This window comes from Teleopsis dalmanni, chromosome 2 (genome assembly GCF_002237135.1).
Source record: "Teleopsis dalmanni isolate 2A chromosome 2, ASM223713v2, whole genome shotgun sequence".
In the NCBI taxonomy this organism is placed as follows: domain Eukaryota; kingdom Metazoa; phylum Arthropoda; class Insecta; order Diptera; family Diopsidae; genus Teleopsis; species Teleopsis dalmanni.
This window is the reverse complement of record NC_051847.1, coordinates 228,466,402-228,489,945: the sequence shown is the minus strand read 5'-3', so window position 1 is coordinate 228,489,945 and position 23,544 is coordinate 228,466,402. Positions and strand designations below refer to the sequence as shown.

The following is a 23,544-nucleotide window of genomic DNA, read 5'->3' as shown; positions in this document are numbered from 1 at the left end:
AATGCAATGTCAACCCTTCTGAACGTCTTTACTTTTTTAATATCGTTAAATCAATAATTTCTTTTAGAACTTTTTAACTTTAGTCTGCTGGAGGTGGTTTGCCATCCACTTCATAAGCCTCACCATTTAAATCAGAAAAGAACATGCCTACATCTGAAAAGTGAAGAGTATTTTGTTTATTTCAGTTTATGATTTATAAGCAATGCATCTAAAAAATTATTACAATTCTTTTTAATGTGAGACACCCAGTGACTTAATCAGCTGATCAGAATGACGTTACAACACGCGGTGAGTTGCACCAAACAACGTTGTTTAAAGTCAAGTAGTAAACAAAATAAAAATTCTGCAAATAAAAAATCACTTTTGTAATGACGAATATGGACTCTGAGACAAGTATTGGCAATGAGAGAAGTGCTAGCAAAATATTTCGTCAAAATCGAAGCATCGGCTACGTTAGCAATCATATTGGCGCAGTAACACGCTACGTTGTGAGACGAAGTGACAACTTGATTGCTACCTGCATTGGCCGAACTTTTCAAGTCTATACTGCGAGCCATTTTCGCTTGCTGCACGTAAGCCCGATACATGCTGACGACATTACTGCACTAGCGATAGACCTCACCTATATATATACGGCTTCAGATAAGTGCATTTATGCTTGGCGATCTGGTAAACATAGACGCCATGTCTACAAAGGAACAAGCAATGTGTGGCTTATATTGCCACTTGGTGGTTTCTTGGTGACAGTGGATGAAGCAAACGTTTTAAAAGTATGGAATGTTGTCTCAGAAAATGTATACTTTGAAATCCCGTTCAACAAAAGCGAGTTCCTAATTACAGCAGTAACTCACCCACCTACTTATGTGAATAAAGTACTAATTGGGTCAGAACAGGGCATAATTAAATTATGGAACTTGAAAGAAAATCGTCTGATTTATACATTTTCTGCGCGTAAGTGTGCTATAACCTGTTTGGAAGCATCTCCGGCTTTGGATGTTGTTGCTATTGGGTACCATAACGGTTGTATTGTGTTATTGAATCTTAAATACGACGAAATTCTTATGGAATTTAAACAAGATTGGGGGATGGTATCAAAGATCAGTTTTCGGACCGATGGTCCACCAATTATGGTTTCATCAAGTGCTACTGGTAATGTTGCGTTTTGGAATTTAGAAGAACGAAAGGTAAATATTATAACATACTGCAAAATACATAAGCAAAAATTATATTTTGTGCTCCTATACACATATTTCAAATTTCCCTGATTAATATCCAAATCACAGGTTGCTAGTCAATTAAAAGTTCACGAAGGAAAAGTTACAACAACTATATGTTTTCCTAATGAACCTTTACTTCTTACCACATCCCCAGACAATTCTATGAAGCTATGGATTTTTGATATGTCGGACGGTGGCGCGCGCCTATTACGGATTCGCGAAGGACACACTAAACCTCCATTATGCATTCGATACTATGGCAATAGTGGTTCGTCTATATTATCATCTGGTGAAGATAGCTCGTTACGTATATTTAGCACAATTTCGGAAACTTTTAATAAAAGCATGGGCAAAGCCAGTTATAATCGTAAAGCTTCTAAAAAAAAGAGTAAGTTTTTTTATCTTCTCTTTAGTTACACAGTAGTGCATTGTTATCGATTTATACAATAGATAGATTTCAAAAGGACTGGCTTCGCATGCCTCCAATCGTACAATTTACAACAGAAACAACGCGTGAGAAGGAATGGGACAGTATAGCAGCAATACATAGTGGCATTATTCAGACCACCACTTGGTCTTTTCACAGATGCTGTATGGGGGAACACCGCTTAATACCTACTAAGTTTGAAAACAGAAACCGCACAGACTTAAATGCCGAAACGACAAGCATAACATTGTCCAGTTGTGGAAACTTCGCCATAATAGGTATTTAGTATTTTTAATGTATGTGATAAATATTTTGACGTGTTCTCATATTATGTACCAGGATATTCTACTGGTGATTTAGAACGCTTTAACATACAGTCAGGTATACACAGATGTAGTTATGGTGCACCTGCTCACGAAAGCTCTGTAAGAGGTGTAGCTAGCGACAATTTAAATCAATTTGTTACTTCAGGTTGTGGGGCTGGTTTACTGAAATTCTGGCCCTTCAAAGGCAATGGTATAGTTGAATTAATAACTCCGATATTTGATTGTCTTTTAATATCAAAAATTTACTTTTAGTTACAAGTCCAACTCTAACACTTAAATTCAGTGACGGCATTGATCTTTTGCGTTCCCATCGCGAAAGTGGCATGATTGCCATAGCATTAGTCAATTTCATTGTTTACATAGTCGATACTGATACAAAAGTCATTATCAGAAAGTTTGAGGGACACATAACCAAAATAAACGACATTTGCTTTAGCCCAGATAGTCGTTGGCTTATAACAGCGTCTATGGATGCGACTATTAAAGTATGGGACATTCCTTCGACTTATATGATCGATCATTTCAGAACTGAACGCCCATGTGTTTCCTTGACTATGTCTCCTACTGGTGATTTTCTTGCAACCGCCCACGTAAACTATTTGGGTATTTATTTATGGGCAAACAGGACGCTTTTTAATCAACTCTCATTGCGTTCTATAAATCCATACGAAAAAGCTCCTTTGGTAGGATTACCATCAAATGCGTATGACGATATAGTTTTAAACCAAGCAGTCCAAGAAATGTCTTTGGATGCTTATGAAGACGAAGGCGAAGAAATTGAATTTAAATACGAGACTCAAACGCAACTTTCAAAAGAACTTATAACTTTGTCTGGTGTAGCAGCATCTCGTTGGCAAAACCTCCTCGATTTGGATATAATTAAAAAACGAAACAAACCGAAGTCGGCGCCAAAAATTCCGAAACAAGCACCATTTTTTTTGCCCACTATTGCTGGTCCAGAAATGAAGTTTGACCTTACAGCAACTGTAAATGAAGCCAATGTACACTCGAAAATTTTGAACACTTCACCACTAAATAATATGACAACTTTAGCTAAACTTTTGGAAGAAACTGAAACAGCAAATAATTATGAACCACCAATCAACTATTTAAAAAAACTGGGTCCGTCAATGGTGGATTATGAAATAAAATCTCTACACCCCTTAAGTGCATCTATAGCTGCTATGGTTCAGTTCTTGAAGACTATAGAGTACACATTTTCAACAAATAAAGATTTCGAACTGGCACAATCGTACCTGAGTGTATTTTTACGCGCACATGGCAGTACCTTAATAGAATTGCCAGAAGTTGTTCAAACACTTAAAAGCGTCTCAGTGGCTCAAGAGACATGTTGGAATAGAATTGAAAAGAAGTTAAGTTACGGAATAGGCGTGGTAGCCGCTTTAAGAAATTATGTTAAATAAGTTTTAAATATTAAATAAAAAAAACAATGTACTCTAAGGTGAGTCACCCACATTAAAATGAATTTTTTTTCATTATCACTTGCTGAAAATTTGTTATCAGTTTCAAATAGTGACTGCTAGAAAATTTTCTAATTAAAAAATGCAAGTCACGAAACACATCACTGAAAAATATATTAGAATATCTTTAAAAAAAAAATATTTTAGTATATAAATCGCACAAAAATATGCACTTTGCTTCCCCAATACAGCATCTAGACGTAGACTAATAACAATTAATTAATCAACCTTATTTATTGACATTGTTTTTTTTGCTAGTGTTAATTATAGTCCCTTCCTCTTAGTAATCTCGCTTGTAGAACAAATTACTTTACTACTTAATTGTTTTATCTTTATTAACAGTCGTAACTTGCGTTGCTATACTGACTTAAGTCTTCAACATTGCTGACTTAATTTTTACTTAACGTCAGTTTTAGAACTTTGGTTACTGTAAAATCCCTACCTCGTTGGAGTAATTTTAATTTCTTTATAAACTTCCTTTGCAATCAACCACAAACTTAATGATGTTATCTTTTTGCTGTAATTGAAGAAAAAAAAATGCTATTTTTATTACCTTTTAACGAACCATTTACGTTTTCAAAATATGTGTATTTAATTTTAATTTTAGTTGTGTTCATTAATGCATAATATATAAACTAGTTGCTTCGATTTTCTCTAAAAAAAAACATTTTACTTATTGTTTTGCGTTTAACAAGAATAATAAATAAAGACCAAAATGTTTTAGAATTCAAATAGCGTAAACTGTTTTTGTACTGCAGTACAAAGTTGCCGGTGTTGTAAATATTGAATATAAGTATTTTAATGAAGTTATTTTAGGATAATCGTTAGTTCTTATTTGAGATGTTATTCAAAATATGTTTGCGCTTAGGCTGATGTGCACTGCTGTATTCTGGGCCCTTCTTCATAACGTTCATCTTCCTCGTAAGCCATACGCTGTTGCTGCCGACGTTGTTTAGGATCAAAGTCCTCCTGAAAAGTCATTTGCAATAGTTAAGAAATACTAAATTTAAAATGTAAACTCAAACTTACCAAATTGACAGCCTCAGCATCAATTGGAATGGTTACTTCTGGTCTTGGTGGCAAGCACTTTTCTAGAGCTGGAATCACTGATACCGGCATAGTTTCAGGGAAAACGACTTCAAATTGAATAAGCAAACGACCTTTTTCTAATGGGTTCTTAAACATTGGCATGCCTTCCTCCATTATACATTTTGTCATTTCGTGTTTGATGACATCACCTGGCATTGATGTAACAATCAAATCCCGATCATCTAAAGTTTTGATCACTCGTTGGAAACCACACAAGGCCTCTACAAGCTGAATCGGCATTTTTAACATTAAATCTGTTCCAACATGCATGTATGAAGAATGTTCCTTTTCATCTAACACAATTATTATATCACCAGGCTGCGAATTCGGTTCATGATCCCCTTCGCCATTAAATATTATTTTTTGCCCATCCTTCATACCCTTTTCTATATGAACTTCCAAGACCTTACGTTCTCTTACTGTTTTGCGCCCATTACAATTTTTGCAACGATCTTTTTCAGATATATTTTCACCAGTACCCATACATTTGCGACAGACCTGTTCGACATGTTGCACAAGACCTGGTCCTATCTGCTGGACGCGTGTTTCTACACCATTACCACGACATTGTATACATTTCTCTATAGAACCCTTCTTTCCACCTCTACCTTCACATTTGTCACAAATTACGTTCTTTTGTAAAGCCAGTTTTCTCGTAGCTCCATTATACAATTCTTCCAACTGAACAGACATTTGATGAACTACATCTTTACCACGACGTTCACGCCTTCGGCCACCACCACCAAAACCGGCTCCGAAGAACTTTTCAAAGAAGTCCATAGGACTTCTGAAATCTCCACCATCAGCTCCACCTTTCTTAATGGCCGCTTCGCCACCTTCATCATAGATCTGCCTTTTATCTGGATCAGAGAGCACTTCATAAGCTTGTGAAATTGCTTTGAACTTTTCACCTTCATTAGGATTTTTATCGGGATGATATTTCAACGCCATCTTCTTATATGCTTTTTTGAGTTCTTCCGAGTTCGCATTCGGTTTTACACCAAGCAAATCGTAGTAAGCAGTTTCTTTTACCATTTTCGCAGATTACGACGCCTCGTTAAAATTGTAGAAATATATAATCTAAAGGAATAATCAAATCTATATAGAAGATATTTTAATGTATTATAAAGAAATAAAAATTTTATTGAAATTTGAAACAACACTTTAAAGCGATTCAATTTTAATTTTGTTGAAATTTAAAAAATTAAAAAATTATCGTTGCTAAGTTAACGTAAAAAAAAAGATATTTTTTTTAATTGTAAATATCGAAGTCTTCATACATGCACTAAAATACAACCTTGTATTGCTAAGTACACTGATGCAAAGCATAGAAACACAAATGCGGAAAATACATATACTATACATACATTTGCTTGTATATCAGGTATATATGTATGTTATGTACCGATGACAAAGGTTTTCTATTTAATTCCACATCCAAAAAAAACTACATAGATTATAAAATTAAACAAATTCAAAGTTCTGCTATTTAAAATTGTTAAATTATTCATTTACAATATAATATTTAATCACAAATCTCACTTGAGCAATTATCGATTTTTTTTTCGAATCAGCGTTCCAGCTACAAAAGCAAGAGCAGATGTCAATTTTTCTAAATACGAATATTCGGGAAATTGTTTTTGCTAATTTTTTTTCTTTGCACTTGAACTTAGTCTATGCTCTTTCCTTTGTTTTTTGCTTGCTCATTACATAAATCAAATTCAAAAAATACACATTTCTACTTTCCGTGTTAGTTTCTAAGATAGAATATGAATTTTATTTTAATTACCTTTTAAAATCTAAAATTGGAAAACAATATTGCCGTATCGAAGTATTAAAACTTGAAATAATTACTTGCAAAAAAAATTGAATATACAAGAACTTTAAAATTAATCCACTTGTATTTAAGTATTTTTACAAATTTTAACGCACGAAAGAAACGTGGCCTGCCAGTAGAAATTTTATAATGCGATTGAAAGAAAAGTAAAAAGATGAAGGCGTTTGAAATTTCTAGAATGGAACATGTGTGTCGATAACACATGCTATCATATGAACTGCCTTACCAAACTCCATATACACTAGATGTGACTTAGGCAATTATGCCAAATTTTTCAATTTTATCAAAGTGCTAGCATCAGTGTATACAAATAGCAATTCATTAATTAAAAAATCAAAAGCTTTTACTATATCGTCAATCTGCTGCATATATTTTCCCATTATATTTAAGACGTGTGCGAGTTAGGCTAAGTTGATGCTAAACCAAATGGTAGATTTTTTAAGATTTTTTGCACTGCACACATTTAGGTCGTTTGCGAGGTAGGCTAAGTTGCGTTCTAAATAAGGGAAATTTAAAGTTGTGTCGATAATGTAGTGATGTGTAGATACATGTCGATAAATGGATAAATGTGTGCAGAGTAAAGAATCCCAAAAAATCTCCCATTTGGTTTAGCATCAACTTAGCCTAACTCGCATACGTCCTAAACATCTTATAAAATTTTCACAATGGTAACACCTAATTTTTATCTTACTTACCCTACTCGAAATTTTAGTAAATGCCAACATTCCCCGCCATACCGATATAATTTACTATTACTCTCAATTTACCATCAATTTACTCGAATTCACACACGGCCATTATAGTCACTTCAGTCTTAAAAATGACGTTAAATTACAACTTATGTTTACAAAATATTGTTCTCACCCGTAAGAATGGTGGAGTAACATTAGCATGACTATCTCAGTACTAGGAAGATGAATATATCATGAAACATAACACGTGCTGTTATAAGAATTGTAAGATCCTATTTATAAGCACATTAAAAACAACACATATTTTAAAATTATTCTTTACTAAGTTTACCTCGATTGACCACGCTAACGTATTTAAAAGAGAATAGCAAAAGGTTCAGAACTAAAAATAACATATTATTTAGGACGTGTGCGAGTTAGGCTAAATGGATGCTAAACCAAATGGAAGATTTTTTAGGATTTTTGCACTGCACACATTTAGCTATTTATCAACATGTATCGACACATCACTACATTATCGGCACAATTTTGAATTTCCCTCATTTAGGTCGTGTGCGAGTTAGGCTAAGTTGATGCTAAACCAAATGGGAGATTTTTTGGGATTCTTTACTCTGCACACATTTATCCATTTATCAACACGTATCGACACATCACTACATTATCGGCTCATCTTAGAATTTCCCTTATTTAGAACGCAACTTAGCCTAACTCGCACACGTCCTTAGAACGCAACTTAGCCTAACTCGTACACGACCTTAATATCAAAAAAAGCAAAAATTAAATTCTATTAAATCAAGTAATATCAATAATAAACATTTTTTGGAATCGAAGAACAGCTACAAAAATGTATAATATATGTTTTGGAATGTTATGTCTAGTTCAAAATGCAAAAACTGTTTTATACCATTTCATACGCTAACGTATTCCAGAACTGAATTATTACTGGCAATGCCTTAACTTTTAGTTAATATCTATTGGTTATTTAATAAATGAAAATACAATTCAATAAAAATAAGTGAATAAATAATAGTTAATAAATATGAAGCATGCAAGATTTATTGCAAGAACAGTACTTGTTCAAAACAATAATGTTGAAGAAGCATGTCGCTTATTAAATAGAATTCTAGGAAAGGAGGAAATATTTGATCAATTTAGGCGCACAAGGTATTATGAAAAACCCTTTCAGGTAAGAACTATTTATAATATTTGTTAAATATGTAATTAAACGAATTATTTTGGTTATAGGTGCGTCGACGTATAAATTTTGAAAAATGCAAAGCTATTTACAATGAGGACATGAATCGAAAAATTGCATTTGTATTAAGGAAAAACAGAGTTGAGCCGTTTCCCGGTTGTAGCTGAATTATGTATCAAAAAATTATTTGTAACTTAATAAACTAAATTAATATATTCCTTTTTAATGTTGTCTGTTTTATTTTTACATTCATTGTTATATACATACATATGTATGGTTTTGTATGTTATTTTTTTATCGTATTTGATGGGAGAAGTCAACGTTGTTATTTTTACAATTTGAGAAAATGTTTAAATAACAAATAAATAGCCCGAAATCAACTGCACACTAATATTTGTAATAATATTTTATCAAAATATTTTATTTTAAAGTATTTATACCTAATTTTTTAATGTGTCAGAAGGAACAGCTGATTTCGATTCAACAAACAACATTTAATAATAAGAACTGTCGCCGCTTATATATCAACAACACTAAAGTTAAAATAAATGTTTTGAGTATTATTTTACAAACATCCGTTGAAAATTAAATAAAATGAATACTGATAATTGCATTGATATTGATCAAAATATAGCAAACAAACTTTTCGAAGTTGGCGCTTTCCTAATCATAGCAGGAGTTCCAGTTGGTACTGAATTCGGCGTCGACTTATGTTCCTACACAATCGGTGAAAACTTCCGAGGAATAAAACTAATACCTCCAGGACCACATTACGTCTGGTGCTCATCACAGGGACAATTCGGTGATGCTGCCCCACGTGTTGGATTTATACATTATTTTAAAAGTAAAGAAATACTTGTGCGTGAATGGAACAGACAGGAGGAAGAATTACAAGAACGCCAAATTGAAGACCCAAATACCGAAAAAGCACATATCCGTGAGAATATAAAGTCTTTGGACCGTTTTTTGGCACCATATGATTATCGTTTCTTAAATAAATGGAAAAGCTTAACAAATCTTGTAAACGAAGGTACACTTTCACGTTGCACTCCTGCATCAGGCATTATTCGCACAAATGTAAGTCTTTCATCTTGTCCTGACGCTGAGAGGCCACGTGGCCCTATCAAAAGTATTAAGATGTTAAATGTAAAGACAATTTTAAATGAAAATGATTTATTGCCTAATTTAAAGCCTCTTAGTGGCACTATGCCAATCTTTATACATTTACCCAATCGCGTACCTCAAAACGCTACTCCGGAAGAAGTCACCCGTCATAGTATAGATTGTATTGCAGCAATTGATGATTTGTTTAATAGTATTTCAAGCTTTCACATTTTATTGGAAGAAATTCAGCTGTGCTTTGTTTTCTATTTGATTGGTCATTCTATTGAGTCATTGGACCACTGGCGACGCGTCATACACTTGTTCTCTTACTCCGAAACTGCAACTACTAAATATAAATTATTTTACAAGCAATATAGTGAGCTTCTTGCCCTAGAAATACCGTATTTACCGGAGGAGTTGATGGAACCTACTAACCGCAACACCATTTATAAAGACATAAGAGTCTTGCTTAAACATTTACATAGTGCAAATTTAAGTCTTAGTGCAGAACATTTATCAACGAAATTGTATAAAGAATTGAAATGGGATTTCCGAGACTTACTGATTGATGATCCAGAAGATTTACCTGTTGTCGTCGAATTGGATTAGGCAGATAATATTTACAAATGTAATTCAATTAGGAAAATAGCTTTAAAAGTTATATTTATTATAATTAAACAAACTGAACAATCAAAATGTTTTATTTTTCCTTTTTGTCTTCAGTTACTACCACATCTTCATTAATCTCGGGGCTGGTTATTGATGATGATTCTTTGTTCGGGGCTGCAACATTTTTCTCTTCTTCATTTTCTTTATTTAATTCCACAGAGTATTGAGCCGCAAGCTCCTCTAATCGTTTTTGATTATTTTGCAGATATCCCGGCAACCAAAATATTGTTTGCACCATTCTGAACAGTAATGATTATAATGCTTATAATTAAATTTACAAATTGGGCTTACTTTATCAAAATGTAACCGAAAAATGCCAGCAACAGACATGTTGCTGACGTCTTAAACATATACCAATAATCGACAACAACTTGCTCGTGCTTCATTGCTGAAGAAAATATCTATTTTCCTAGAAAACGATTGAAGGATCACTTATGAAAAGAAAACAAAATCCTTACATCAACTAAACTGGCAAACAGTACAAAAAGTCGTTTAATAGAATAGAATAGAATATTAAGGAATATTTTCATGTTTTTTATGTTATGGTTAAATGATAAATGTAACTGTGGTAACAGGACTCATTAAAAATTAATTTGTATGTTATTAGTTAAAAATATAAGGGAATCAATAAAATTGTAATAATTGTAATACGCCGCCTGAATTGGATAATAAATACATACATATGTACGTCTAGTATGATTTATCCGTACGTCGTGATAGAAAAATAGTAGAATGAAATAAAGAGAAGACCATTATTTGGGGTTCATACTGTCTCACACAAGTTATAAGTCTCACAAATTCCTGTATTATGTACACCGTTATGAAAAAATTTTCTCAATGCATAATTATAGATTTAATTTTTAAAAACATATCATTTTAATTAGGTCAAAAATAGAAACGTAAGATTTTTATGAACATCAGTCGGTTGCTGGGATAACGAAACAATATAGTCCGTGCTGAACAATTTTTTCTCAATTATAATATTTAAGCATTTATAACGTTTTAATTCAAAGAATAGATACCGAGTAAAGTATTTACATATTAATTAATGTTATGCTCATGTAAACATTAACAGCGTCTCAATCTGCCACACAATGTAGGGAATAGGTAATGAGGTGAAATGAAAGGAGGATCGATACTAAAATCTGGCCGATACTAAAATTTAAAAAATCGCTGAGAGAATAAAAAAATGGAGCGCTCTAAATCTTAATAATTGATTCACAGGAGAGTGTTGTTTATAATTTTAGATGTCATGTTTGTTATTTTAGCTGTCAATTGTTAGTACTTTCAATGCAAAATCAAAATTTTCGACAACTTAAATTACAAACAAAACTCAAGTGTGAATCCAAAATAAGATATAGAAAATAACCTCGATAAATAAAACTCTAAGTTAGCATTTATATTAATAAGCTTAAGTTGTTTAAAAAACAGCCTGCGTTTAAAAAACTTCACAACAAAACCAGAAAAACTCAAATTTATTATTTATTTATTGTTACAAAAATAGCAACCAGTTGTACTCAGGGGCCTAAAATAAAAGTTATTTCAAGAATTTTTAAGAAAAAAAGCAGGAGCAAAAAGTTATCTAGACTCATATTTAAGTATATAGTTATCATTCTAAGAACTTTTCTTGTTAATATTATGCATGCTTTTTATATGTGAGCGTTTTAAAATAAAACTCAAAAAATAATAAATTCGCTTTATATTATATTCATTAAAAATAAGTCTTACATTTAGCTTTTTGTTTGAAATCGAACAAATAACTGTTATTTTTGCCTTATAAAAATAAAAATATAGAATAACTCTTAGAATCACTCTTATTTTTGAAAATAAAGTATAATTCGCACTGGCTTGCCGAATATTTTTAAAAACAAAAATATCAAATGAATTTTTCATGTAAGTTAGTTGTTTTTGTCATTTCATACAAAATGTATTTAAAGATTGGTGCACGTAAAAGATTCTTGACTTCTGTTTTTATTTTTTCAATGAGAACTGTTACGGTCCCTGGTTGTACATTTTATTCTTACATAAAAGCCTTTTTTACTCATATATTATTATCTTTGATATGGCAATACCTTACCTTCATAGTGCTCATCATCGTACACATACATCGTAGTGTATAACTCTGAGTACGCTTTTTGTGCATACGTACTCTTACACGTTTTTTTTTGCGTACTTTTTTTATTTGTTGGAAAATTAATAAATGTACCCACAGAAAGGTATCGTCTAAAAGTTGGCGCTTGAAACATTATTCTAATCCCTTTTTTTAAAAACACTTAGCAAGGGCAAAAAGGAGGATGTTAAGGGAACCAAGGAAGTGGAATGACGATCTTGTCACTAAAATGCTTGACTATGTAGAAGAGAAAGGAAATTTTGAAGTAAATAGGAATATCTATTCAGATAGGAAGTTAAAAATAATGTAGGCTTTAATTGCAGATGCCGACTGCTCAACTTTATTACAAGGAAATGTTAGAAAATATAGGTGAAAGTATTCCCTGGGATTTAATGAAATTTAAAATGCGCCATTTAAGATTAAGACTACAAAAAACGGAGCACTGGCGTAACACGATTGGCTTACAGATTAAGAAAGAGAGAGGAGATAAAACAGTTAGGGGTGAGTTAAAAATAGAACTTAAATGGAGAATCGAATTTAATAGACTTTCTTATTACTACAGAACACATTTTAAAAATATGCCCTCACTATGACAGATTGTTACAAATGTTTGGGAACGGCGATGAAATTGTTGGAAAGAGGGCTAGAAAATTGCTCTTATCATCTATAAAACCTGAAGAAGAGGAAAGAGCAGAAGCAACACCTGACTTAAAAATTATGAACGTAGAAGAAAGCTATGAAGTACCTCACCCAAGTCCTAAACAAATTGAATTTCTAACTACATCTGACATAGAAATTACAAATATAGAAGAAAGCTATCGGCAATGTAGTTCAGATACTAAACTAACTGATTTACACGAAATGAAGGAACTATTAAAACAAGAAAGACTTAAACCTGAAACAGAAAATTTTGAAATGCAGTATGATTTGGAAATAAAAAAACTAAAGTTGGACGAGGAGAGAATATTACTAACAACCAAAACGGAAAACAGGAAGTTAGATTTAGAAGAAAGAAAACTACACTTAGAAGAGAGAAGATTAGAAAAAGAGTTCGAGTTAAAAAAAATGGAACTAGAAATGAAGGAAAGATTGGCTAAAATCGAATTGGAGTTAAAATATAAAAAAGCACATTGTTAAATATTATTTGTCAATTTTCTATATACATATATGTATATTGTTCTTCGATTCAGTTTTAATTTTCTCTAGGGAGACAAAATTAAAAAAAGTTTAAGAATCTTAAATTGAAAAATTGAAAAAAACGTTTTAATAGAGTTTAAACTTAATGTACAATATTACAAAAACTATAAAAAAAGATCATTAACTTATGTGCTACTTCAGAGACAATAATAAAAAAATGTTCAACATATTATTATTATTATGTTGAGGCTAGTTGAATCAGAGCACTTGAGCAGTTTTACTCTCTATTAACTGCGAGGTTTCTTCATAACCCCTCTCTATCTCTTCATCAGGCTGCGCAATAATTTACCTCAGATCTGCATACCTCCCCGGGAAGCCTGTAACCATTCTGAGATTCGATAACGCGGTGTTGGTAAGCCTGTCTAATGCTCTACCCTTTATGTATTTTTTTTGTTTTTGGATTGGATCAATGTTGAGGTTGCTGAGAATGTCATTCGTCCTAATGTACCATGGTACCTTGAAGAGTGTTCTCAGAGCCTGACTTTGTGCAATTTCTAGCTGGCGAGTAATAGTGTTTAAGGTGTTGCTAAACGCTACACATCCATGAAAGTGACGGTCGAATTATTTCGTTATATAACAGATTCTGTTTTTAGCATTGAGAGTTTTCAACATATGATTGTTGCATTTTGGCAATGGTAAAAATTGACAATTTTTGGTAGTAAATACATTACAACAAAATTAATTGACACTTAATAAATTTGATACACCGGAAACCACTTTCTGTCAAGAGACTACTCATTCCGATTTTACTGCAGTTTTTCAGGACTAGTAAAATAAAATTTTATCGAAGAACTTAGAATTTTATACCTTGTTGCTTCAGTTTTATTTTAAAATATTTGATTTTACAAATATATACAATTTTCACCAAATGAAACGAATATTTTTATACTTAGTAATACATACAATACACATCTTTCACTCGCTTTTTTATTATTAACATAAATAACCATAGCAGACTTATATAGTAATACATGTTATCTATATATTTACATTTAATCTTGGAACAATAGAACAAATACAATCATATTAGATACTAAGATATTTTATATACTAAGCTTTAGTAAAATATATATATAATTATATACACGTAATAATGTAACTAACTCTATGAAGAAATAACAGTTGAGTATGCAAATTTAATTGATTGATTAGCGAAAACGTGTTTTTCTATGCATAGATTTTTAAAAGCATATTAATACATTTTATATATTTCTATATTTGACTTTGATAAATGCTACTTTAAGTTTACTTGCCACTTAAAGTTTAAATTCACAAGCAAAAATACATAAAACAATATATTGTCAATTAATGAATTTATTAGTATGCACTTATGTATGTTATGTTAATTATATTCATACAAACAGTGCATATGTTGTTAAACGGATAAAAAATTTCTGTACGCAGACTAGCAAATTATGACTAATTCAACTTTTTTTATAAATTTTCAATTCAAATAACAAATTAAATTTTTTTAATTTTACTAAGTAATTAATGTTAACAGCTAAATAGCTAAATATCTATATATATATTTATATAATTGAACTAAACAAGTTATCGAATAACGTATATATAAACTGCTCTAAAACGATATCTATAATTGATGAAATATTTTTAATTTAGATATCTGTCTTCAAAGTTCAATAGAATGATTTTAATTAAATAACTTTTTAAAAGTAGTGTATTATTAGAAAATTAGAATTCAGAAAATCTAACTTAAAATGATTAAGATTCTGAAATCATGCTGATTATGGAAAGTTATTTAGTGGCCCCTACTTTCATTTGAAAGTACAGAATTGTAAAATCTCTGAATCTGCTTTCAGAAATTACAATTTTTATTATCTTTGCTTAACAACAGTTAAATATTAGTAAAAGTTAAAAAGTAATATTTAAATTAAGCAGAATTAAGCAGATATCTGCCTATTCACATTTTAATTCTTCATAATTTTTGTTTTATTAAATAAATGACACTAGTCGATTAACATAGATCAAAACAAAATTGCGAATCTATATTTGATGATAGATCGCAACGATAACAAATTAATAAATAAATGATCTTATACAATAACATTGCAATGAGGAGGCAATAGAGATAATACCTATATATGTTGAAATAAAACGTTAATAATAGCACAAAGCAAATACATTTTTTAATTAGAAATTTGGAATGTCTTGTTTACAGAAAGTTGCTCTTTAATGTGCACTAATTTAACATTTGAATTTAGTAACTAAATAATAACTATATAACAAAATAATCACTGGATGTTTACTATGTATGTAGATTCTCTAGCTTAAACTACTAACGATAATTTTTAAAATATATAATAATATATGTACATACGCATATTATGTATTACAAATATAAACGAATCTCAGTTAAGTATACAATTTGGAATTTGATTAGTTATTTTGCAGGTTTGCAGGTTTGTAGATATTGTTGAAAGTGTGCGTTAAAAAGCACTCCAAAATTTAAGTTAATATATCTTTGCATAAAGTCGCGCCAACAGTATTGTTTCTAAGACTATTTTGAGTACGACTATTTTTAGTGATTGACACTTTACAGGACGGTCCGTTTCTGTGTTTTGTGTTGTTATATCTGCTTAATTGTCATTTTTTCATGTTGAAGCTTGGCTTGGGCAATGAATTAATGAAGGTAGTATGAGAGGGCACAGCTGGTGCAATAAAGCCGAAATCAGGTATAAGAGAAATGCTGGGTGCAACTCTTGCACCACCGACTTGAAACTGGTTAATATTATTTGTTGTTGAGCTTTGCACTACGGCACGACTTGGGTGAGTTGTTGGCATTATGGACATATCCTGCATAATGTGAATTTGGGACAGGTGTTGCTGTTGCTGCTGTTGTTGTGGTTGGTATTGATTATACTGATAATTATTTTTATCACTGTAGTTATTATTTTGAAACTTTAACACAGGCGGTAGTTGTGTTTGTAACTGATGTGTAGATTGAGCAGGTTGGGAAAACGTATTGGTTGGTTTTTGATGATAAAAACTTAAAGGATTGTTGTAGAAATTTGCATTTTGCCAAGCTCCACTATTAAACTGCGGTACCTTATTTGTACGGATATGTGTGTTCGTTAATAAGACACCATTGGTCTTGGGAGTACTCGAAACAAAATCTGACCAATCATCATCATTGCTATTCTGGCCATTATTTTCATAATTATTTGACTTTGTGTTAATTCTTGAAGGCTTTCGTGGTGATACATTTATTGCTTCTAATTTGTTATTATTGCTTCCACCTATATAATTGAAATTTACATTGGAGTTTTTTACATTAACTGTTGTTGCGGCAGGTACCGATACAAAATCTGTCCATTCGTCATCATCATTTGCGTTATTTTGTTCTTTCCGAGCTATTGTGGCACTAATGGAAATAAAGTTTTGTTGTGATTTTTCATTATGTGTGTTTAAAGATTTGTGAGGACTACTCATGTCTTTAGTTTTATGAAATTTAGGTTGTGGAAAAAGCTCCTCAATGCGTGCTAACTCTTCAGGATTAATATGGTTAACTGTATCACCCCATTCAATTTTTAGTTTGCTATTTTCCATTGAAATAGCTTGAGGTAATAGTATAGTTGGACTTAATATCATTTCTTCTGTTACCGAAGGAGTACTGGTACGACTAGAAGTGCTACTCTTTATTTTGGTAGCATGTAAACTGCTGGGATTCAGCCCAACTTCTATTGTTGCAGTTGGTGGCACGCATTGAAAATCTGAAAAATCATCATCATAGTCTATACTCTTTGGTTTTTGTAAGTTTGCATCTGGGTTTATTTCACCATCTATATTCTTAAATTCACCCTGTAATATTTGGCAACTAGTTGAAGCTATATTTGATGAATTTCCTAATTTATTGCTTTCAGTAATAATTGAACTAAAGTTAGGATTATATTCAATGTCTCTATACTCTTTTGCAATTACTTTTTCATCAATGACAATACCAGCTGCTGCTTTTTCGTAATCAAAATCAATTGGATCTGGTTTTGTGGTATCACTATTTATAGAACGAATAGTTCTTATCATTGTTGCTTCTCCTTTAGATGGAGTATATATGTGTGTTTCTTTGAGTGGACCAGCGTAAGTGCATGTAGTTACAACTTCATCGTCTTCATTACTATGCTCAGGATAAGAAGTTATACTATTTGTATATGAAATTCTTTCATTCGATTGTAATGAGTGTTCTGCAGATTGAAAAGTATTTACATCAAAGCAATTATGTTTTGAGGCATCGAAGGTACCATTATCGTTTGCAGTTTGTTTCTTTATATTAATGTAAAAGTCATTTTTGTCGAAGGAGTTGCCGACGCTGTCTGTTGAAACATTTGTCGATATCGTTGTTGTTGTTGCTGTGCAAGCATTTGTTGATGTAATTGTTGTGGTGTCAGCCTTGGTACTGAAACTGCTTGAACCGTCTGATAACTGTTGTTCTCCGAATGAAGAAAACTCCCCAGTCTCGGTAGCGTAAATCCCTTTAGTTTCTTCTTTTGTTTCTGTACCTTCCTTAGCCCCTATCATAAAAAAAACATATATGTCAAATTTATTCAATTAATGTTAATACAAGTTAATTATATATATATATTATAAAACCAAAAAAAAAATTCTAGCTAAATTTGAAAATAGTACTTATGTTCCAGGCCTGAATTTAACATCAAATAATTAAAAAATATATGCCTAAAAAGCATTCAATCAGCAAACTAATTAAATTATACATATTTAGGAGTAATAAACTTGAATACAAAATTATTTTGGACTAAAACATATACAAAGTAAAAATTTAAAATATCACTGATAGATACTGATAGTGTCTAGTACATGACATAATCGAATTAATATTAATTTAAAGGGTTGGCAATTCGCATTCCGAAAAAAAAAAAATTTGTTATTTAGAAGTAGTCAAAATAATCGCCTAGGCTTTTCTTTCTAGTGGTACCTCAACAAATTTCATTCATGAATACCACCGAGATACATGTTAATAAAGTTCAGTTTTTTAAAAATGACATCGCAAATGTAGTAACATATGTGCATTAAGAATTCCATGCATTTCCTTTGGTACATCGAGAAAGTGCTTTTAGCATATTTTTTCTTACGTTTTCCTGATCGATATAATATATGTATAGGAATATAACAAACTATTTTAAAAAATGATTGTGATATTATATCAAATGATACTTTACAACGCTTATCACTAATCAATTCACTTTAAATTGATTAATTCTTTATGCTTTACTGCTTGTTATGTTGCTATTTTATTAAATTTTGGATTAAATAGAACTAATTCGAAAGTAACATACTAAAAATATGCTCTTTTCCGAAATGATTGTCAATAAGATTCAATAGCATATCTGAAAATCAATATCTGGGAAATCCAAATCCCAAAAACAATTCAAAAAGTTAAAAATGTTTGCATACACGATTGGTAAAAATACATAATTGAGCGGGCGAAAGAATAATGTGCATATCAAGCGTATAATCTTTAAAAAGTTCATTCATTATTTAGGTTATTGTGATGATGGTAAGGATTTGGCCATGGTATTATTGTATAAAATTTATATGTTTTAAAACCGTTTCAAAGCTTTAATAAAGCCAGAGACGCTGTTAAAAAAGAGATGTTGCAGAGTCTCAGATCCTCTACAAAGTACCTAACATACATGTCATTGAAGCGAATATTCAATCACTTGACATGATTTCCTTGCCGATAATCATTCGCAAATTCTCTATAATATTAAGATCTATCGAGTACCCAAAAAAAAACCGTTAAATTTTTTCATATTAAAAAAATATCAACTTGCATACAAATATCTTAGAATCCGATTTAAACCCAAATATGGGTTCAAATCCTTTCATTTTTCATTTCTAGAATTGTTTAGATGCTTGTATCCCACATGAGTAAATAAAACAAAAAAAAATGTAAATCTACAATCGAACAGGCATATTATAGAAATACTAGCTCAAGACTAGCAAATTATAAATTTTTTACAAAAATATCATACACTACAAAACATTTACCAAATCAACTTAAATTATGAAACCAAACTATGAAACTATGAAACTATGAAACGAATCAAATCAAAGATTTATATTTTATCTGATAAACGTAACTTACTACATTCCGAAAAATGGTTGTTAGTTATAAGGTTAGATCCACATGGAATATCAGATACGACTTTGTTGTAAGTAGGGGGGAAGATGAGGTTGTTGTTGTTGTAGAATTGCAGTTGTGGTTGTAGTTGTTGTTTCACAATGATCATTGGTGATAACATTAATGGGTGATATAATATGATGATTATTAAGTAATGCATTTTTGGCAGTTGGATTTGGAGGGAGTTTAAAAATTTGACGAACATATGTAGGAATTTTCATCAAAGCACGCGTTTTATGAAATAAAAATTGTAAGCATATTTATCAAGTGATAGCAATTTTTTACAAGTGTTAGAGACATAAAAACAGCATTACATGACATGTTTACATTTGAGTGAATTATAATGATTAGTTCAGTTCGTGCATTTAGAACACACATTAGAATCAATCAAATCAAACAGATTAAAAGTATTTTTGATGCACCATAATATCAATATCATGATTAGTAATGACATAGACGATATCATCGTAATCAATTATTTGATGTTTGTTGGGAACGAGTTTTTCAACATAGTGCATAGAGGCAAAGGGGAAAAATACGTGGAGGAATTAACCATTAGGCCAAGATGGTTTATATCCAATAATAAAGTGTACCTAAGTGATGTTGAATATAATTCACCATCAAATACAAATTAAATAAAAATTTACAAATAAAAAAAAATAAATAAATAAAACTCAATTTAACATTCTCTAATTAAAGCATTTATAACAAAATTAAATATTTTTTCGGCCAATAGCTCATAATTTTGGTGAACGAAAAAAACCCGTATTATAAGAAAGTTATTAGGAAAGGCAAATTTTTTTAATCAGACAATATATGTCATAAATATTTTATGTTAATATTTATTTTAAATAAATATTATTTATTGTTCACAATTTAATCAACTTTTTAAAAATAACTAAAGATCTGTATTTGTAAAGAAATGCAGGATTAAACTAGTAAAAAAGATATTTTATTTTATAATTTTAACTTAATATATTTCTAATAATTTATTTCAACTTTACGATAATTTATTTCTAATTCTTTATTTGAATCTTTCTTTCTAATAATTCGTTAACTGGTTTTTAATTAGATGTATATATATATATATATGCATTATAAAAAGTTCAAGAACGACTGAATATATTCGCAATTTTGCAATAAGAAAGATAACTAGTTTGTGGTAATAGTTAGTAAATAAAAGAGGTAGTCGTTAAAAGGAAGATAAAGGAATTCATATGAATTTATATATGTGATGATAGTTAAAGAGCATAAATATTACACGCCAATTAATATTGTAAATAGTAATGAAATAGTCAATTTTTATTAAAACTTTATCAAATTTCAAATTCTCAATTAAGTTGTGGACCTTTACATTTAACTTAACATATATTAAGAAAGTAATTTTGACAGACGTCTAAACGCATTTCATATTTTTTCAAGAAAAATATGTTAATTGCTTGCGAAAGTCAGGGTACCGCCGCTGTACCGCATAGTTAATATACAAATACATATAAAAAGTTAATTCTAGTAAGGTAGACAAATATTGTATTACTTTTGAATTAAAAAAATATAAATCCTTTTAAATAAAGAAAATATGATCTCGATAATATGGATATCTTGGAAATCCGAACAACTCTTGGAACGTAATTGTTCGAATTATGGAGGGAAAACTGTGTGTGCACTCACTCATGCATTTATATATAACTTTATATATTGTAAACAATTTTATTTTAATTAATTAATTTAATTTTTAATTAAACGTTTGTTTAATATTTTATAATACATTCTATATTTCGACTCTCCCTGAGAGTCATCATCAGGATTACGATCAGATAAATTTTGGTAGCGTGTGTGGATCAAATATCTTATTTGCAAATAATTTACCTATAGCAAAATTATAGTGGTTTGTAAGCACAAACTAAGAAATTATAAGAACTTGAACAATTCGGTTCCGTATAAGTGACAAAAAGTAACAAAAAACTTGTGGAAGATGTTCGTTAAGTGTATCGGATCTTTAGCGAAAGGATTTTTTTTCTAGCTTCAAAAGTCAGACAAAAAAAAATAAAATACTTAATGACATATTTTTAACTGACTGTAAATATCTTTTTCTATTATATTCTGTTAAAAACTAAAAACGAAACTAAAAATCAGCTAAATTGGAAGCGTTAAGCGTTCAAATTTGTGCAATTAAATACAACAAAATAAAATTGAACCGAAAAAATAAAATTGTTTTTAAATTCAACACACAATGTTCGTTTTATAGCGCAAAATTTATTAATAAAATGTTTGCAGTTCATTTTGGCAAAAGTTATTTTGAAGTGTTGGAAAAAATAATATTTAAAAAAATATTTAAACTAATAATTGAACAATATTTTCTTACCTTCTAGTGGATTTACTAAACCGGAAGTATGCCAATCAAATTCGACCGTAGGTATGTCAGTGCTTTTCGAACTCTGAGATTGTGATCTGTCCTTGCTGTGTTGCAGTTCATGTGTTAAAGTTGATGATAGCGATTTAGTAGGCTGCAGAGGATCATAACTTAAATTAGCCGCAAAACGTGGCATTGATGAGTTCCACTTTTCACCAAAAAGCTTTTTCAAAATATACATTATTATCATTAGTACAATTTATTTAAATATAAAATAAAATAAACAACTTACAATATTTCTGCAATCAATACCAAGTGACTTAATCAACGCATCTCTCATTTGTGAATTCACCCACTGGTATTCCAGTGCTTTTGCTGAGTCAATAGAGTGCAATTGCGGGTTAATGTTGAAATCTTTTCTTGTAACATTATAATCTAAACATTTTTCCACTGATTTTGGAAACATTATTTCTAATACATGATTTAAACGCTCGTTTACGTTATCTAAATTTAGATTTAATTTTTTTTCAGCAGTTTGTTTTATATTCGTTTCTAGATTATTACTCGGTACCTGATTAGAGGTTGAATCAGTGAACTCGCCAAAGTCATCATCACTGCCATCCGCATTATCTGCATCATCTGCGGTTATAGTTGAAAATCCGTCTTCTAAAACTGAGCTTTTATTTTTAGCAAAGGTTTTTTGAGTTGTTGAATTTGGAGAGTTTATTTTTGAGTTCGTGATTGATGGTTGGCTATAAAATTGGTCAAAATCTGCTTTAAATGTAATATCGTTAGATATTGGTGTAAAAGGGATATTATCATAAGTGGCATCTTGAACATTTGAGTCCGCTTTATCAAAACATGCAAAATCATTACAATCATCATTTTCAATACTTTCTACAAATTCTATATCATCTATTTGTTCTTCCATTATTTTTTTATTTTGTACAATATTTTCTTTGTTCAAAACACTTTCATTTAGAGGAATATTTGCATTGTGTTGAAAATATTGGTTTTGCAAAGTGTTTTCATCTGCACTAGTCTTCTTGGTGTTTTCTAAAGCATGTATCTTGAAAAAGTCTTCTGAGTTTTCATCAATGTTGAAAATTTTTCTCTTTAGATTAATATTTTCATCATCACTGCTATCATCCAAGATATCTTCTAAAATTACATTGTTTTTTGTACAAATAACCAAAGAACTATTATCCATGTTTGTAATTTTTTCTTTTTCTATTAAGTTATCATCGATAACACTACAAGGCTCTTTGGTTATATCTTGATCTAAGCTTACATCAGCGTTTCTAGCGACTATACCAATACTGTCTTCAATGATATTATTGACTTCTACTGCAGCATTCTTATTTGTTACAAGTAATTCATCAGTAGTAATTTTCTGAGTACTGATTTCATTTTGCATAATTTCGTATTCATCGAAACACTCATCGCTATTGGTTTTATTCGCAATATCGTTACTATTGTCGATGGGAAGTTCCACCTTTGTGAAAGACTCATTTAAGTCTTTATCATGCATAACTGTTTTTCATAGATTATAGTTAATAATAATTTTTGTACATAATTTTGTTTCTTACGCTTACCAATTTTGAATGGATCGCAGTAGTCATAGTTTGTCACATTTGGATATTTTGCTTCAATTACATTTAAATTTTCTTGATGTAGGGGAGTTACTGGCAGC

At 30.7% G+C, this 23,544-nt stretch overlaps 7 protein-coding genes across 9 annotated transcripts; 4 read left to right on the top strand and 3 right to left on the bottom strand.

Moving 5' to 3' along the window:
* Nucleotides 1-281: 281 nt before the first annotated feature.
* Nucleotides 282-3,440, top strand: LOC119678160 (WD repeat-containing protein 36). Its single transcript, XM_038089850.1, has 5 exons — nucleotides 282-1,184; nucleotides 1,284-1,605; nucleotides 1,668-1,922; nucleotides 1,984-2,160; nucleotides 2,223-3,440. Exons 1-5 carry the CDS (start codon nucleotides 369-371, stop codon nucleotides 3,392-3,394), a joined length of 2,742 nt encoding a protein of 913 aa, XP_037945778.1. The 5' UTR covers nucleotides 282-368; the 3' UTR covers nucleotides 3,395-3,440.
* Nucleotides 3,441-4,000: 560 nt separating this feature from the next.
* On the bottom strand, nucleotides 4,001-6,371 carry LOC119678159 (dnaJ homolog subfamily A member 1). Of its 2 annotated transcripts, XM_038089849.1 has the most exons (3): nucleotides 6,330-6,371; nucleotides 4,481-5,620; nucleotides 4,001-4,420 (listed from the first exon to the last, which is right to left on the bottom strand). In XM_038089849.1, exons 2-3 carry the CDS (start codon nucleotides 5,573-5,575, stop codon nucleotides 4,316-4,318), a joined length of 1,200 nt encoding a protein of 399 aa, XP_037945777.1. In that variant the 5' UTR covers nucleotides 5,576-5,620; nucleotides 6,330-6,371; the 3' UTR covers nucleotides 4,001-4,315. The 2 variants fall into 2 exon arrangements, with proteins under 2 accessions (XP_037945777.1, XP_037945776.1); XM_038089848.1 differs by lacking the exon at nucleotides 6,330-6,371 and having other exon boundaries at nucleotides 4,481-5,673.
* A 1,661-nt stretch (nucleotides 6,372-8,032) lies between these two features.
* Nucleotides 8,033-8,491, top strand: LOC119678158 (28S ribosomal protein S21, mitochondrial). Its single transcript, XM_038089846.1, has 2 exons — nucleotides 8,033-8,255; nucleotides 8,315-8,491. The coding sequence occupies exons 1-2, from the start codon at nucleotides 8,109-8,111 to the stop codon at nucleotides 8,429-8,431; spliced, it is 264 nt and encodes an 87-aa protein (XP_037945774.1). The 5' UTR covers nucleotides 8,033-8,108; the 3' UTR covers nucleotides 8,432-8,491.
* Nucleotides 8,492-8,734: 243 nt separating this feature from the next.
* On the top strand, nucleotides 8,735-10,058 carry LOC119678156 (protein AAR2 homolog). The gene has a single exon (XM_038089844.1). It carries the CDS (start codon nucleotides 8,859-8,861, stop codon nucleotides 9,975-9,977), a length of 1,119 nt encoding a protein of 372 aa, XP_037945772.1. The 5' UTR covers nucleotides 8,735-8,858; the 3' UTR covers nucleotides 9,978-10,058.
* LOC119678157 lies at nucleotides 10,025-10,494 on the bottom strand. The gene is made up of 2 exons (XM_038089845.1): nucleotides 10,329-10,494; nucleotides 10,025-10,276 (listed from the first exon to the last, which is right to left on the bottom strand). Exons 1-2 carry the CDS (start codon nucleotides 10,421-10,423, stop codon nucleotides 10,069-10,071), a joined length of 303 nt encoding a protein of 100 aa, XP_037945773.1. The 5' UTR covers nucleotides 10,424-10,494; the 3' UTR covers nucleotides 10,025-10,068.
* A 1,649-nt stretch (nucleotides 10,495-12,143) lies between these two features.
* LOC119678154 lies at nucleotides 12,144-13,539 on the top strand. 2 transcript variants are annotated; one of them, XM_038089842.1, is made up of 4 exons: nucleotides 12,144-12,253; nucleotides 12,315-12,412; nucleotides 12,471-12,648; nucleotides 12,710-13,539. In XM_038089842.1, exons 1-4 carry the CDS (start codon nucleotides 12,238-12,240, stop codon nucleotides 13,282-13,284), a joined length of 867 nt encoding a protein of 288 aa, XP_037945770.1. In that variant the 5' UTR covers nucleotides 12,144-12,237; the 3' UTR covers nucleotides 13,285-13,539. The 2 variants fall into 2 exon arrangements, with proteins under 2 accessions (XP_037945770.1, XP_037945771.1); XM_038089843.1 differs by lacking the exon at nucleotides 12,144-12,253 and having other exon boundaries at nucleotides 12,341-12,412; nucleotides 12,458-12,648.
* Nucleotides 13,540-15,847: 2,308 nt separating this feature from the next.
* Nucleotides 15,848-23,544, bottom strand: LOC119678153 (putative uncharacterized protein DDB_G0282133; the record flags this gene model as incomplete). The annotated part of the gene is given in 4 exon segments (XM_038089841.1): nucleotides 15,848-17,870; nucleotides 21,864-22,074; nucleotides 22,144-23,384; nucleotides 23,447-23,544. Coding segments are annotated over 4 exon segments (3,472 nt in total), but the record flags the coding sequence as incomplete, so codon positions are not given.